General features: G+C 34.1%; 1 protein-coding gene and 1 long non-coding RNA gene across 13 annotated transcripts in view; one reads left to right on the top strand and one right to left on the bottom strand.

The window, feature by feature from the left end:
• LOC143231773 (uncharacterized) overlaps positions 1–12970 on the bottom strand; it is a 16129-nt gene continuing 3159 nt past the window's right edge. Inside the window, exons 1-6 of one of the 3 annotated variants that reach the window (XM_076466417.1) lie at positions 7042–7793; positions 5264–5329; positions 5024–5077; positions 3846–3921; positions 3194–3407; positions 1–585 (exon numbers count right to left, since the gene is read on the bottom strand). In XM_076466417.1, coding sequence (XP_076322532.1) covers positions 517–585; positions 3194–3407; positions 3846–3921; positions 5024–5077; positions 5264–5329; positions 7042–7408 — 846 coding nt within the window. In that variant the 5' untranslated portion in view covers positions 7409–7793 and the 3' untranslated portion in view covers positions 1–516. Of the gene's footprint in view, positions 586–3193; positions 3408–3845; positions 3922–5023; positions 5078–5263; positions 5330–7041; positions 7794–12970 lie in introns of those variants that run through there. The other 2 variants (XM_076466419.1, XM_076466418.1) reach the window with 2 other exon arrangements.
• Positions 9494–12970, top strand: part of LOC143231776 (uncharacterized) — a 21040-nt gene continuing 17563 nt past the window's right edge. For 6 of the 10 annotated variants that reach the window (XR_013017174.1, XR_013017176.1, XR_013017180.1 and 3 more), the window contains exon 1: positions 9495–9975. This is a non-coding gene — a long non-coding RNA (uncharacterized LOC143231776). Of the gene's footprint in view, positions 9976–12970 lie in introns of all 10 variants that reach the window. The other 4 variants (XR_013017181.1, XR_013017179.1, XR_013017178.1 and 1 more) reach the window with 3 other exon arrangements.

The raw sequence follows: 12970 nt of genomic DNA on the forward strand, positions 1-12970 counted from the left end.
TTTTTAAATACTCTATAACTTTTTATTTTCTATTTACATACATTTTATTTTAATTTTTTTATCGATGTGAAGTTTGTGAAAATTCGGGACAAGAAAACATAAATCGAGTTCCACTGTCTCTTATTAGTGAAGAAAATCGTCCGATCATAGAAGTTCTTCTGTTGTTGTCTTCCATCTGGCTTTCTAATTCAGTTAAACACTTGTCAAAAAATTCTTGTAGATCTAAATATGTTTCAGGGGCTTACTTTTCTCAATTTTTCTTTCTACTCTAGTCGTCGGAACACTCTGAATCCGATGATTTCCTTTCATGAAACAAATCTCGCAGTTCTTTGAAGTAAAGAGGTCTCTTTGATTTATATTTCTTAAATTTTTTGTTACGTCTACAATGTGAAGGTACCTCCTTCCTTTCAGTTAACAGAGTTTCTGATATATATGAAATTATTGGTTGATATTTATGAGGCTGTGTTGGTATAAAATATTTTGTATGTGATCCTTCAAGACTCGTGATAATGTTTGTTATTTCATTTGAGACATTACTATTTTGGATGTCCTTCCTGTTAGTAAAACATTCGCCTTTCTTTCTCTCTAAAAATAACAAGAATCAGGATAGGTTGATGTTAGTTATCATTATATAGAAATTACCTCTTGGAAATTAATACAATGAAACTACCGATAACTGGGCTATATCAATTTAGTGGATCTCAATTAAAATACGTTTCCGAACAACACTTTTATTGAAATATCCAAATTTTGAGCAAACTAATTGACTCTATAAATTGATTTCTAATAAGTAAAAAGGGAAGGGAATGTTTATCTTATGCATATCGAAATATTTTCCACTTTACTTTGGGGAAAAACTCTGTAGAAGTATCATATTTTTCTAGTACTAAACAGAATAAAATGTAAACAATTACTAACAAGCGTTATTAGAAATTTGAGAATTTCAAAAATAATCAAACTGAAAAAGAAATTGAAATAAAAAAACGTTGGTACTAACAACTATACTTTTGAGAATGATAAATTGCGTGATGTATATTTTAATTTAGTTGCTGCAATTATCGAGAATTTCACTCTACGTTGTTTTTGTTGGTTTTTTTATCAGAAAACTTCAAAACGGACTATCTGTGGGCCTGGCATGGCCAAGCGCGTAAGGCGTGCGACTCGTAATCCGAGGGTCGCGAGTTCGCGCCCGCGTCGCGCTAAACATGCTCGCCCTCCCAGCCGTGGGGGCGTATAATGTTACGGTCAATCCCACTATTCGTTGGTAAAAGAGTAGCCCAAGAGTTGGAGGTGGGTGGTGGTGACAAGCTGCCTTCCCTCTAGTCTTACACTGCTAAATTAGGGACGGCTAACATAGATAGCCCTCGAGTAGCTTTGTGCGAAATTCCAAAACAAACAAACAAAACTATCTGTGTCTGCTCACCAAGAGCATTAATACCAGAATATTAGAGTTATAAGTATTCGGTCGTATTACTGGGCTGCACCAGATGTCCTTAATCTACAGGTGCCTTTGTATTTAAAATTCGAATATTTTAATATTTGTTTGGAAGCAGTTTAACATCGAGATGGCGCTGCGAAATTCATCAATATCGATTTGAACTAAAACACAAGAACAATACAAACACGATAATAATGATGCTTCATAAAAAGTAAAATAAAATACATTTTTAAACTCTATGTGGTGCGTAAATGAGTCCAGTGTTTTTAATTAGAAAGTTTCTAGCTAGCATAAATGTCAACTTGTTAGAGAATTTCTGCTGTTTAAAATTTTGGCATGACGAAAGGGGTGTTTGAACATCAGATAAGAAACATCAAAGTTCTACAGTTATCCAAGCAAAGAAAATTTGGCTAATGCCGGGTTGTTAAACAGCAAAAGAAAATAAGCAAATATAAATGTCCCGGCATGTCCAGGTGGTTAAGACGCTCGGCTCGTAATCCGAAGGTCGTGGGTTCGAATCTCCGTCACACCTCTGGGAGCATTATAATGTGACGGTCAATCCCACTATTCGTTGGCAAAAGAATAGCTCAAGAGTTGGCGGTGGGTGGTGATGACTAACTGCCTTCCCTCTAGTCTTACACAACTAAATTAGCAATTGTAGTATATGAAGGATGGAAGTCCTCACATTATACATCATACGTATATATGTCTCTCTACTACTAAATGGAATAAGTACAACCCAACTTTACGAGGTAATGACTCATAAACAGAGTCATACAGTACAAATCTATAGAATAAACATTTATTAAAGGTTTGGAGACGGCTTGAATGGTAATGAAGAAAATATTATTAAAAACTAGCACAAGTACTAGTCCCCTGGACGGAATTTACGTAAATTCATAATTAATGAAAAGTCATCTAACGACATGAAGAATTGTCTCCCTTATATATGACCAATTCAATGAAAACCATGAGATAAAATACTGATAAAACGCCTTCCTTTCCCCGTAGCGGGCTTAGAACTATAATTTGAAATAGCTTTTAAAATGGCCGTTTTAAAATGGCCATATTAGAAGCATCTTTCATACATCTTCCCAAATGTTAATACAGTAGAAAATATGTAATTTTTTACAATTTTGTTGTTCATACATTTCACTTTATACTTTGAGTACATAGATGAACAAGAATATCAGGTTATACTTTTGTTGCTAAGCGACATGGCATAAAGTTGTTGTATTCCTATACCAAGTTAAGATTCATCCGTAACTGTGTCAATAGCGCAATAATTGTGAAAACACATGACTCATAAACAGAGTCAATAGAGTACAACAATTTCAAAAATGTTTTGAGATGGCTGCAATGATAAAGAAGAAACCTGTATTATATGTATATATCTACACACAACGTCTCTAGAAGCTGTTATCAAGTATCCATTTAAACCGACTACAATTTCCTTCTAAAAATCGATACCGCACCATTAAATTGAAACGTTTCTTATGAGGTGGAAGATTAGAGTGTAAAGTTTATAACCTTAATACATTATATTTAAAACGGTGTCTAAACTTCACGCAGAACACCAACATAAAATGTATAGAAAGTAAGTAAATATATGTGACTGAAGGTATATTACATTCTTGTTATGTTCGTCTATTTGTGCTCTACCCACCACAGCTATCGATAGCCGGTTTCTAGCGTTGTAAGTCCCAGACACTCGGTATGAAATGTGATGACATTTCCCGTTATCACAATACTTACTTCAGGAAGATGAAAATTCTGAACGTTTTTGGCCCTCTTCTCTTTTACACTTTTACATTTTCTCTTCTCGTTTCTAATAACAGTCTGATCTTCATCTTTTTGTGGTACAAGTGAATATTTAATTTTTGTTCTGTCATCTTTATTTGTATGGTCTTCTGTGTTAGCTGATTTTACTGCTTCACATCCACAAGAATTGCACTTCCAAATAATGACACTACAAAAGAAAAGCGCGAATAAATAACATAGATGATTTAATTTGACTGTTATTTGTACATTAGTGTTATGTCAATTAAAAATGGAATATAATTATAATCTAGAAATAATAATATTTAACAACGACAGCCACAGAGACGTTCTCTCCTAAAAAGTGATCCACAATTTAAGCTTTAAGTGAATCTCCACACTTAAAATACACTTTATTGTAAACTAATGATGCTAATTTCTCCTTACTTATTTCTTATTAATGCAAGCGTTTGTAACCTTTTGATTATTTATCATTCTAATTAAAATAAAGTAACTAACATTTTTTTTATTTCTCAGCCCCTATAAATTCATTATTAAGTATATACACACATGGTTCAACTATTAATAACATAGAAATTATATTAAGATCTATTCAACAAAACATAAAAAAATACTGTTTTGTTCTTGCCTTAAAGAAATGAACAATAGTGGTACTCCTACTGCAGCAGTTACCAATGGAATCGGATATTCTAACATGGATGGTGCTGAAATGGAAAAATACAAGTTAAAAAGAAAGTTAGTTTAGTGCAATTTGTTTTTTGTTATATGATAGTATTGGAGGAGGCTACGTTTCATTTAGTATATTTACAGTGAAAATAACAAGATAACCACAGCGTTCTAAGTTACTGGAATCGAAGAAGTTCCACTCTTTATTCAAACACGTATAAGTTTAATGCACATGGATAAAACATTAAGGGTAAAGAAGTGTAAAGTATCACTTTAGATTTACTTTCTTCCTTGATAATCCAAGTAAAGATATTAACTTATCATATCTTATGACAACCAAATACACTGACTGTGTTTTCATATCAAATCAGGATAATCATTTGATGCGTCACATGACTGACCACCATTACAGCAGATATATATATTCGTAACAATGCAAAAGTGACGAGTTCTCAGACTTCCAAGGATGTATGATTGTTGACACTGACTTACTAGCAATTTGTAAACTGAATACTGTTTATATGTTTCTCTATTCAAAGAAATCTGTAATTAGTGTGTAAATGAACTACAAACGAAAGAGAATATATTGGAAAACTATCGGTAACAATTCAAAGTTAAAGTACATGGACGGTCGTTTTGTTGTAAACAAATCTAAAACTCTGCTCTAGTCAACCAGTTTTTTTCTAAAATAGTCAAGGTTTAAATAATACAACAACACTAGGAGGAAAAAAATACTTATGACATACAATTACTGGTCCAAAAAACTTACTTCAGACAACAGAAAAGCTCAAACTGTGAACAGTGAATTAGTGGGAATGATAGACGTGGTTTGGTGAATCATGTTTTACCTAAGTTACTATGAGTGGTGAAATGGTAAGAGATTTATTATTTAGAATAGAAAATAATGTCCACAATGTACTGGAATATTATAAGAGATCGGGTCTTCACACCTTTCTACATTTTTTACCTTCATGAATGAGGGAATGAAGAAATTTAATGGGAAGAAAGAACAACACGCGTCAACACAAACATCGTCACAGTAATATTTTTACATCACGACATTTTGTCACCAACCTTTCCACACATATTGTCTCACGTTAAAGGTACGTTTTACATAATTTTATATGTAGCATAACTCACTTTTCCTTGGAGAAGGAACGTATGTTTCTTCCTCCGTTTCTGTTTGACTTGGATCTAAGAAAAAGTTTGAAATATAAACAATGTTAACAATTAAAAATAAAATAATGGATGAAGTATATAATAACTAATTTACTGCTTAGTTTGTTCAAAACAGTTTTTCCTTTTTTCGATTTATTTAAAAATTAGAATTCACAAATACTGATCACACATATAAACGCTTTAAAGGAAAGCACAACTTACAACACAGGTTATTTCTCAGTGTGAATCCTTCAGGACATTGGTGGTTTTCACTAGGTTGTACGCATGCTAAAATAAAGTATACGATTTTTTGTAGTTCAAGTATTGTTGACATAAGAAATAATATTTTGCACTGTTTGTTTGGAATTTAGCGTAACACTACATCATGGGCTATCTATGCTCTGCCCATCACGGATATCGAAACCCGGTTTCTAGCATTGGAAGCACGCAGACATTTTGCTGGGCCACTAGGGGAATTTTTGACCTGATATGACACTTTAGGCTCATAACAAATTATTAACTACTTTTCTTCTTGAAAGCTCATACACTGGAAATCCTGTAAGGTATAAACAAAATCTAACAAATATAGTTGATGGCTTATCTTGTTCTTTATCTACTGTATCGTAAGTCACAGGAAGTTTCAAATCAATGTATTTTCATAATTAATAATAAATAAGGATTTACAATGCTAAAGTTGAGGGTTCGATTTCCCCTCGGTAGGTACAGCGGATATCTCTTTGAAGCTTTGCTATATGAAAAACGCAAATTTTGGTAATTAAAGGCCCGGCATGGCCAGATGTGTAAAGGCATTCGACTCGTAATCTGAGGGTCGCATGTTCGAATCCCAATCACACCAAACATGCTCGCCCTTTCAGCCATGGGGGCATTATAACGTGACGGTCAATCCTACTATTCGTTGGTAAAAGAGTAGCTCAAGAGTTGGCGGTGGGTGGTGATGACTAGCTGCCTTCCCTCTCGTCTTACACTGCTAACTTAGGGACGGCTAGCGCAGATAGCCTTGTGAAGTTTTGCGCGGAATTCAAAAACAAACAATCGTAATTAAAAATTTATATAACATGACTGAACGGAAAATAAAGTGAAGCGTGAGAAAGAACATAAACTAAAAAAATTAAAATTATTAACGAAATCATGTGTTTTTTCTGCTTTACGGAATAGCGAATAAACAACACGCAGTGCTGTATTTATTGTTGAATTTTTTTTTTCATTAACATGTGACGTGTTTAATATTAACTTCCAACAAATGAAGATGTCTACCCAGATCAGAATTAAAGATATGCTCAGTAACAGATATAGTTAATGAAATAAGCTCTTCAAACTTTCTTATTTCAAATGATAAGAATGTATTGTTTCATCGCTTGGATGTGAAAAGTGGCTAAACAATGTCTCTGAATACCAGAACTTGGCTGTGTGTTTGTAACAAAAGAAACATTTTTCTGCTATAACACTGTAGCACTTTATAATTTCAATATTTTCACAGACGATTAAAGAAATCATTCAACACTTTTGATTTTTTAAACTTATTTGTTCTATGACTTGTAAAGAAAACAACAAAACCTTTCTAATTTCTAACATAAGGTTATCTCGTTTTCTGACTTCACGGAATGTCTAATTTCATTAATTGTGTAATGCTATTGATTACATTTATTCATATATATATATATGTATTTAGTTATTGTATATAATAATAATAAACCAAAAATTATTTCGTAATGATAAATTTATATCCAGACAAGTTTGATTTTCAACGTTTTAACACCTCAGGTTTAACGCGGAAACAATGGCGGTGAGCTGTATGTGGGTAGTTGGAAAGGTGATTTCATGGATTTTGGAAAATTAATGTACAATCATTAAATATATATCGAACTTATAACACTTTACATAAATTGTAGTAAAAAATGGATGGAATCCGATTCATAATATAAAGTGTTTTTTTTTTTAACTTCTAAACACTACCAAAATCGATTCTTATAGGCATTTACCTTCCAAGAAATGAGTGATGGAAATTGGTTTGTGTGCTTTTATCTCCCAGTTTCTTGAGTATTCAATAATGCACTTATAAGCACCGGCATCAGAAATATCAAATTTATCAATCATCAAATCACCCGTGGCTTTGTTTACCCGAATTTTCTCGTCATCTGTTTCTATTACACCGTATGGGCCAAACCAATAATACCTGAAAACATCAAAGGTATAACATTTGATCTTATAGTTGTCAGGGACACATGGAATAACCTGTGGGGCGCCAAGTATAATATTTTCAGATTTAAGTTTTATGTGCCCAGGCACTGCTGTTATTACAGCATATAATGCCATAAAAAGCAATGTTTTGAAAAAGAACTTCACCATCTCTATATCTTATCCTTGCAGTAGTATGTTAAACGTTTTACAAAATGTCTCCTAATTATCTGTGTTGCTAAGATACTGTTTCATTGTTATATTATAAATATTGTAATGACGTAAGAACCACAAACAATATGTCATATAAGTTACGGAGTTACCGATTAACCACTAAAAGCTGATAAAAGTTACGGAGTTACGGAATAAACGCTAAAAGCTGACAAAGTACAGAAACTAAAAGTTGTAAAATTTATGATGAGGCTACAGAAACCACAATTCCATTTTTAAACAGCTTTGATTTGAATTTAAAATATACAAATTCAAAATATGTGAAAAAACATCTAATGTTTACGTTATTTTATTACAAAATAAGATATTGTTGTTTCACAACATGCTTAGAGGCAACAAAGAAACACCACAAACAATATATCATAAAAGTTACGGAGTTCGGATTAAACACTAAAAGCTGATAAAAGTTACGAATTAAACGCTAAAAACTGACAAAGTACAGAAACTAAAAGGTGTGAAATTTATGATGAGGCTACAGAAACCACAATTCCATTTTTAAACAGCTTTGATTTGAATATAAAATATACAAATTCAAAAATGTGTGAAAAAACATCTAATGTTTACGTTATTTTATTACAAAATAAGATATTGTTGTTTCACAACATGCTTAGAGGCAACAAAGAAACACCACAAACAATATATCATAAAAGTTACGGAGTTGCGGATTAAACACTAAAAGCTGATAAAAGTTACGGATTAAACACTAAAAGCTGACAAAATACAGAAACTAAAAGGTGTGAAATTTATGATGAGGCTACAGAAACCACAATTCCATTTTTAAACAGCTTTGATTTGAATTTAAAATATACAAATTCAAAAATGTGTGAAAAAACCTAATGTTTACGTTATTTTTATTTCAAAATAAAGTATTGTTGTTTCACAATAATACTTGCTAAATAATCACAGTTATTGTTGTGAAAATAGTTCAAACAACTCGCCTGGCAGGTAAATTACATAACTTAAAAACAAGCCTCTGAAAGACTCAAACCACACTTTTATCTTGCAATTCACAGGTGATGTTGCAGTCTGGAAGAATGCCGAAAAACATATAACAGCAAGAAATGGCCACTACTAAACAGTATAGAATTTTAACTGCAGTAAGTGGAGAATTAAAATAAATGCGCACAAAATACAAGTCATATTATTTACAAAATCGTACAAAAAGAAAACAAATTAATATATTAATATTACAGTTATATCTAAACGTGACTCTATTACAAGTAACAATACAAAAGGACTTGGCATGGCCTAGCGCGGTAAGGTGTGCGCTTCGTAATCTGAGGATCGCGGTTTCGCGCCCGAGTCGCGCCAGACATGCTCGCCCTCCCAGCCGTGGTGGCGTTATAAAGTGCGGTCAATCCCACTTTTCGTTGGTAAAAGAGTACCCCAAGAGTTGGCGGTGGGTGGTGATGACTAGCTGCCTTCCCTCTAGTCTTACACTGCTAGATTAGGGACGGCTATCAGAGATAGCTCTCGAGTAGCTATGTGCGAAATTCCAAAACAAACAAACAATATAAAAAAAAATCATAGGGGTTACTTTGATTTAAAATTAAACTGGATACCACACTATATAACATAAAAACAGTCATAGAATATGTTTGTGTAACATGGATAAATGTATCAAAAACACTCATCAATAATCAAAGTCCTTCGTCTGATACAAGTGTATCATACAAGGTCCCATATACGACAGTCATTCAGTTCAACAGCAAAACATTGGCTTGAATTATAGTGAATAAAATCATTCAACGCGTACTTTCCGATTATTACTAAAGTGATATTGTTATGACAGTTATAAAACATCAAAATTATGAGATTTGATGATTTTTACCTCTCGAATATGGTTTATTTCCATGCATGTTTCAAGATCTCGGATTTTATAGGGAATTTAAAAAGTTTCTATTCTTCCCTTAAGTTTCTCCAATTTGAGTTAAATTATTAAAAAATGAAAGCATCATAAACAAACTGTTTACATACTGGTTGGAACAGAATTACAAGACAAAGAAATTTATTTATTTTCTCCCATGAAGATACCTAGGGGGCTGAATAGAAAAATCGTAGAGTTAATAACATCACAGGCCTACTACCAATGTCTTCTCACAAGTATAATTAATTGTGATCACACTCTATCAGTTTAGAAAACGTTTTCACCGTAAGGCAAAGTATAGTTGATATAATATTGTACATGTTTGTTTTTTGAAAAATTCGTGAGTGCTTATGAAGCTCGTGAGGTAGATAGAGCACAGAGTGCCGGTTTTGTAACTTTGCCTGGAGGTGCAAGCAACCCTGTTAATGGAATAATCTGCAATTATTCAATGAGAGACTGATCGTTTTGTGAGTCAGCCACTTTCTCTTGAAGTTATTCACCTCATGAACAATCTGAACCTGTTCATTCCGAGAAAGATTTTTATAGCCTTTTCCCACCACAGGATTTTCTCATGTTTCCCTATACACCTCCTGCAGAGTCAGCTCGGTTTAATATTGCGTATTTAGATATGATGCCTCAGGTATGTGATGTTTTATCCTTTTTTATGATTTCCTACAATCCTCATCCTTTTTTGTTGTATGATAGTTCTTAGTTCTTCTTTACCTTATTCAGTTTCCCACTTTCTTTGGTTATTAGGGTTCATACAAAGCATTTTACTTCATAATTGGTTGAGAGTTCCAGCATGTCTTGCTTCCTATGTGCTGTGGATAGTTTGTTTGACGAACCATCAAGTAGCCTATCCGTTTTAAGACTCACAGGTGTTGGAATCTATTTTACCAATTTGGGAGTACTCCATGATTTCCAGTGCTTTTAACCCATGCCTCTGTCTTATCCTTACTTTTGTGGTATTTATCTATCATAGATTTACTTTCAGATACTGTGTACCAAAATCCTGAGGTTTTTTGAGAAACAGCCTCTCCTTTGTTACTTCTAAGATGACTCATTTTCCATTCTCTACTCTCACCTTGCATACATAATTTTTCTGTTGTTGAAACATACTGGGTCAAAATGCAGCCTTCTGTCAGACTTATTTGCTGCCCACTTAGGGAATCATGTGTAGCTCTGTTTCTTAGTATATTTTCAAACGTATTCCAGACACTTTGGAAATGCATGCTGGGAACACCTGCATCAACACTCTACCCTTTCATTTTTGGTAGCTCATTTGCCACAGTTGGAATCAAGAAGAAGCCCCTATTCCTGTTTCCCGTCCTAGTGCTTCCCAGCTTTTACCTGTTCCTCTTTCCAGGTGTTTTTTTCAGTGTAGATCATCATAATATCAACAGTACCAGTTGATAACTGGATGGGAGCTCAGTTGTGTGACTTTCTTCCCCTTTGGCAATGTTTCACCACAGATTGGTGGATTATTTGGGCATGTCCTATGCTTCCTTTACCTTCCTCTTTTTATCACAGATATCCATTTCTTTTCTTCTTCCTCAGGATCCCATTAACAGCCAGCTTCTGTCGGAGGTAGTTCAAGACCATTGAATCTAGAAATCATCTCTCTCACAGTTTCTATTCCAGCTGTTTGTTGTTATTAAAACTGAAGACTGGCTATCTGTCATAGTCTTTCAGTCAATTTCTCAGTCTCCTTTTTTTGTTTTATAATGAAATTGTTTCTCCCCTTGGTGGGTGTTTTTTCTCCTATTAGCTTATGGATGTTGGCAGTCTGATTTATTTGCTGTTAATGTTTCATATACTCTTTATCATTTAACATATTTTATTTATCCAGATTATTCTTTCCTCCATAAAATCTTGGCTGCTAGATATGGTTACTCCAATTTCCCTTCCTTCCATTTCCTGGCCTTCTGTGTCCTGTATGTGCTCTTCATTGTTGTATTCATGATTTCCATTTCCACCTATTTATCCCTTAGAAACCATCTTCTGTTTGTGATTTTTCTCCTTCCACCATATGGGTTCAACTTTTGATTTGGTTGGTTTATTCCTATGTTTCTTTATCCTCCCATACATTGCTCCAGGTGTCTTCTCATCAAATTAGGCATCTTACCTTTTCTCTGGCATCGCATCTTCATTGTCTGTCAGAGGAAATTCTTAGGCATATGGACTACATGTGATATGTTTCTCTCTCATTATTTGCATAGGCTTTTTACTTCCTCTTCAGGATGTTGTCTTCCACCTGTGACTATTCTTTAGACTTCCATGTGACAACAAGCCTGGATAAGTTATATTTCATCTTTTTCTACATTTTCAGAGGTCTTATTTCCATTCTCATTGTAATTCTCTGTTTGGATCACACTTCATGGCAAATGTTGCCTGATCAAGTATTCTTTAACCTTAAAATCCACACTTTTCTGCCATGTATACGCACCTAAATATATTCCATGGCCATTCAGTGCACACTGTTGAGATGGGGTATTCAACAAGGTTGCTTGAGGATTAACTTTGCAACAAAAGTGCTTCACAAATACACCCATCCCAGACTGTACCAATCATGGACTACAGGAGTAAAACAGAATGTGATAGCTGCCTATCCTGCCATGCCTTATATTGAATAAATCAGCTTGGGCTACTTTAAAAACAGTTTCATGGTCACCTATTTCACTATCTGAGGTGTTGACATATTTCCAAACTTTCCACCACATATCACACTCCCTTTTTTTCTAGTGGAGCTGGGTGTCCTTATCAATTTTCAATTCCAAGTCACTGTGGGGCATTGTCCTGAATTGTTTAATGGCATAAAATATCTACAATTCAGTGCAGAGTAGGGAAGTGGTTTTCTGCTGGTGTAGATGACATCATATATATAGACCAAAGGAGTGAGACCTCAAATTGCAGTTAACTCGTTTGGTTGGGTTTCATCATCCTGGTCCCAGATGAAAATCCATTGGCTGGATTTTGGATATAGAGTAAAAGCAAAATACATAAGTTTTTGCACATTGTAGTATGGATGTTTGACTTCCTTCTTCAGTTATACTTTATCTGTATTGTGGAGGCAGGGCTGAATTATTTATTAGGCACAGTGCCTATGAAAACTATAGGTCCATGAAAATTTTCCTTAAAAGTTAATTTTTGGATTAACTTATATGGCTGGTAGGGCCTACAAACAGTAGGTGCCTTCGTCCTACAATCGTCTTGATACAGCATGGTGGAGGAACTTGGGATTGTTCTGGTTCTTTCCCTTCAACTGTCTTTTGTGTAGCTTATTCTGAGGATGTTATTTGTCTTAGGTTGGTTCTGGTCAATTTCTCTTTCATATACATTTTTCAATCCAGGACATCAGGTTTTCAAAGTTGATATACCATTTTCTGTTCTTAACATATGCTCTCTTCAGGAGTCAGATGTTTGATATCCCTTCTGGTCTCATTAATTTTAAGTGAAGATGGTATGATCCTCATTCTACACCCACTCTCTCTATCTGTGTCAGTCTCCAGCAGCATAGATTTTGGATGTAGTTGACTTGTCAAGTACAGTTTATCATGCCCTAGCCACTTTGTGTCTGGAAACACTTCCATTTTTCTCCAATACTAATTAGATTTACTTCTCAGTTTTTGTCTACC

Source organism: Tachypleus tridentatus, chromosome 11 (assembly GCF_004210375.1).
Source record: "Tachypleus tridentatus isolate NWPU-2018 chromosome 11, ASM421037v1, whole genome shotgun sequence".
Classification (NCBI taxonomy): Eukaryota; Metazoa; Arthropoda; class Merostomata; order Xiphosura; family Limulidae; genus Tachypleus; species Tachypleus tridentatus.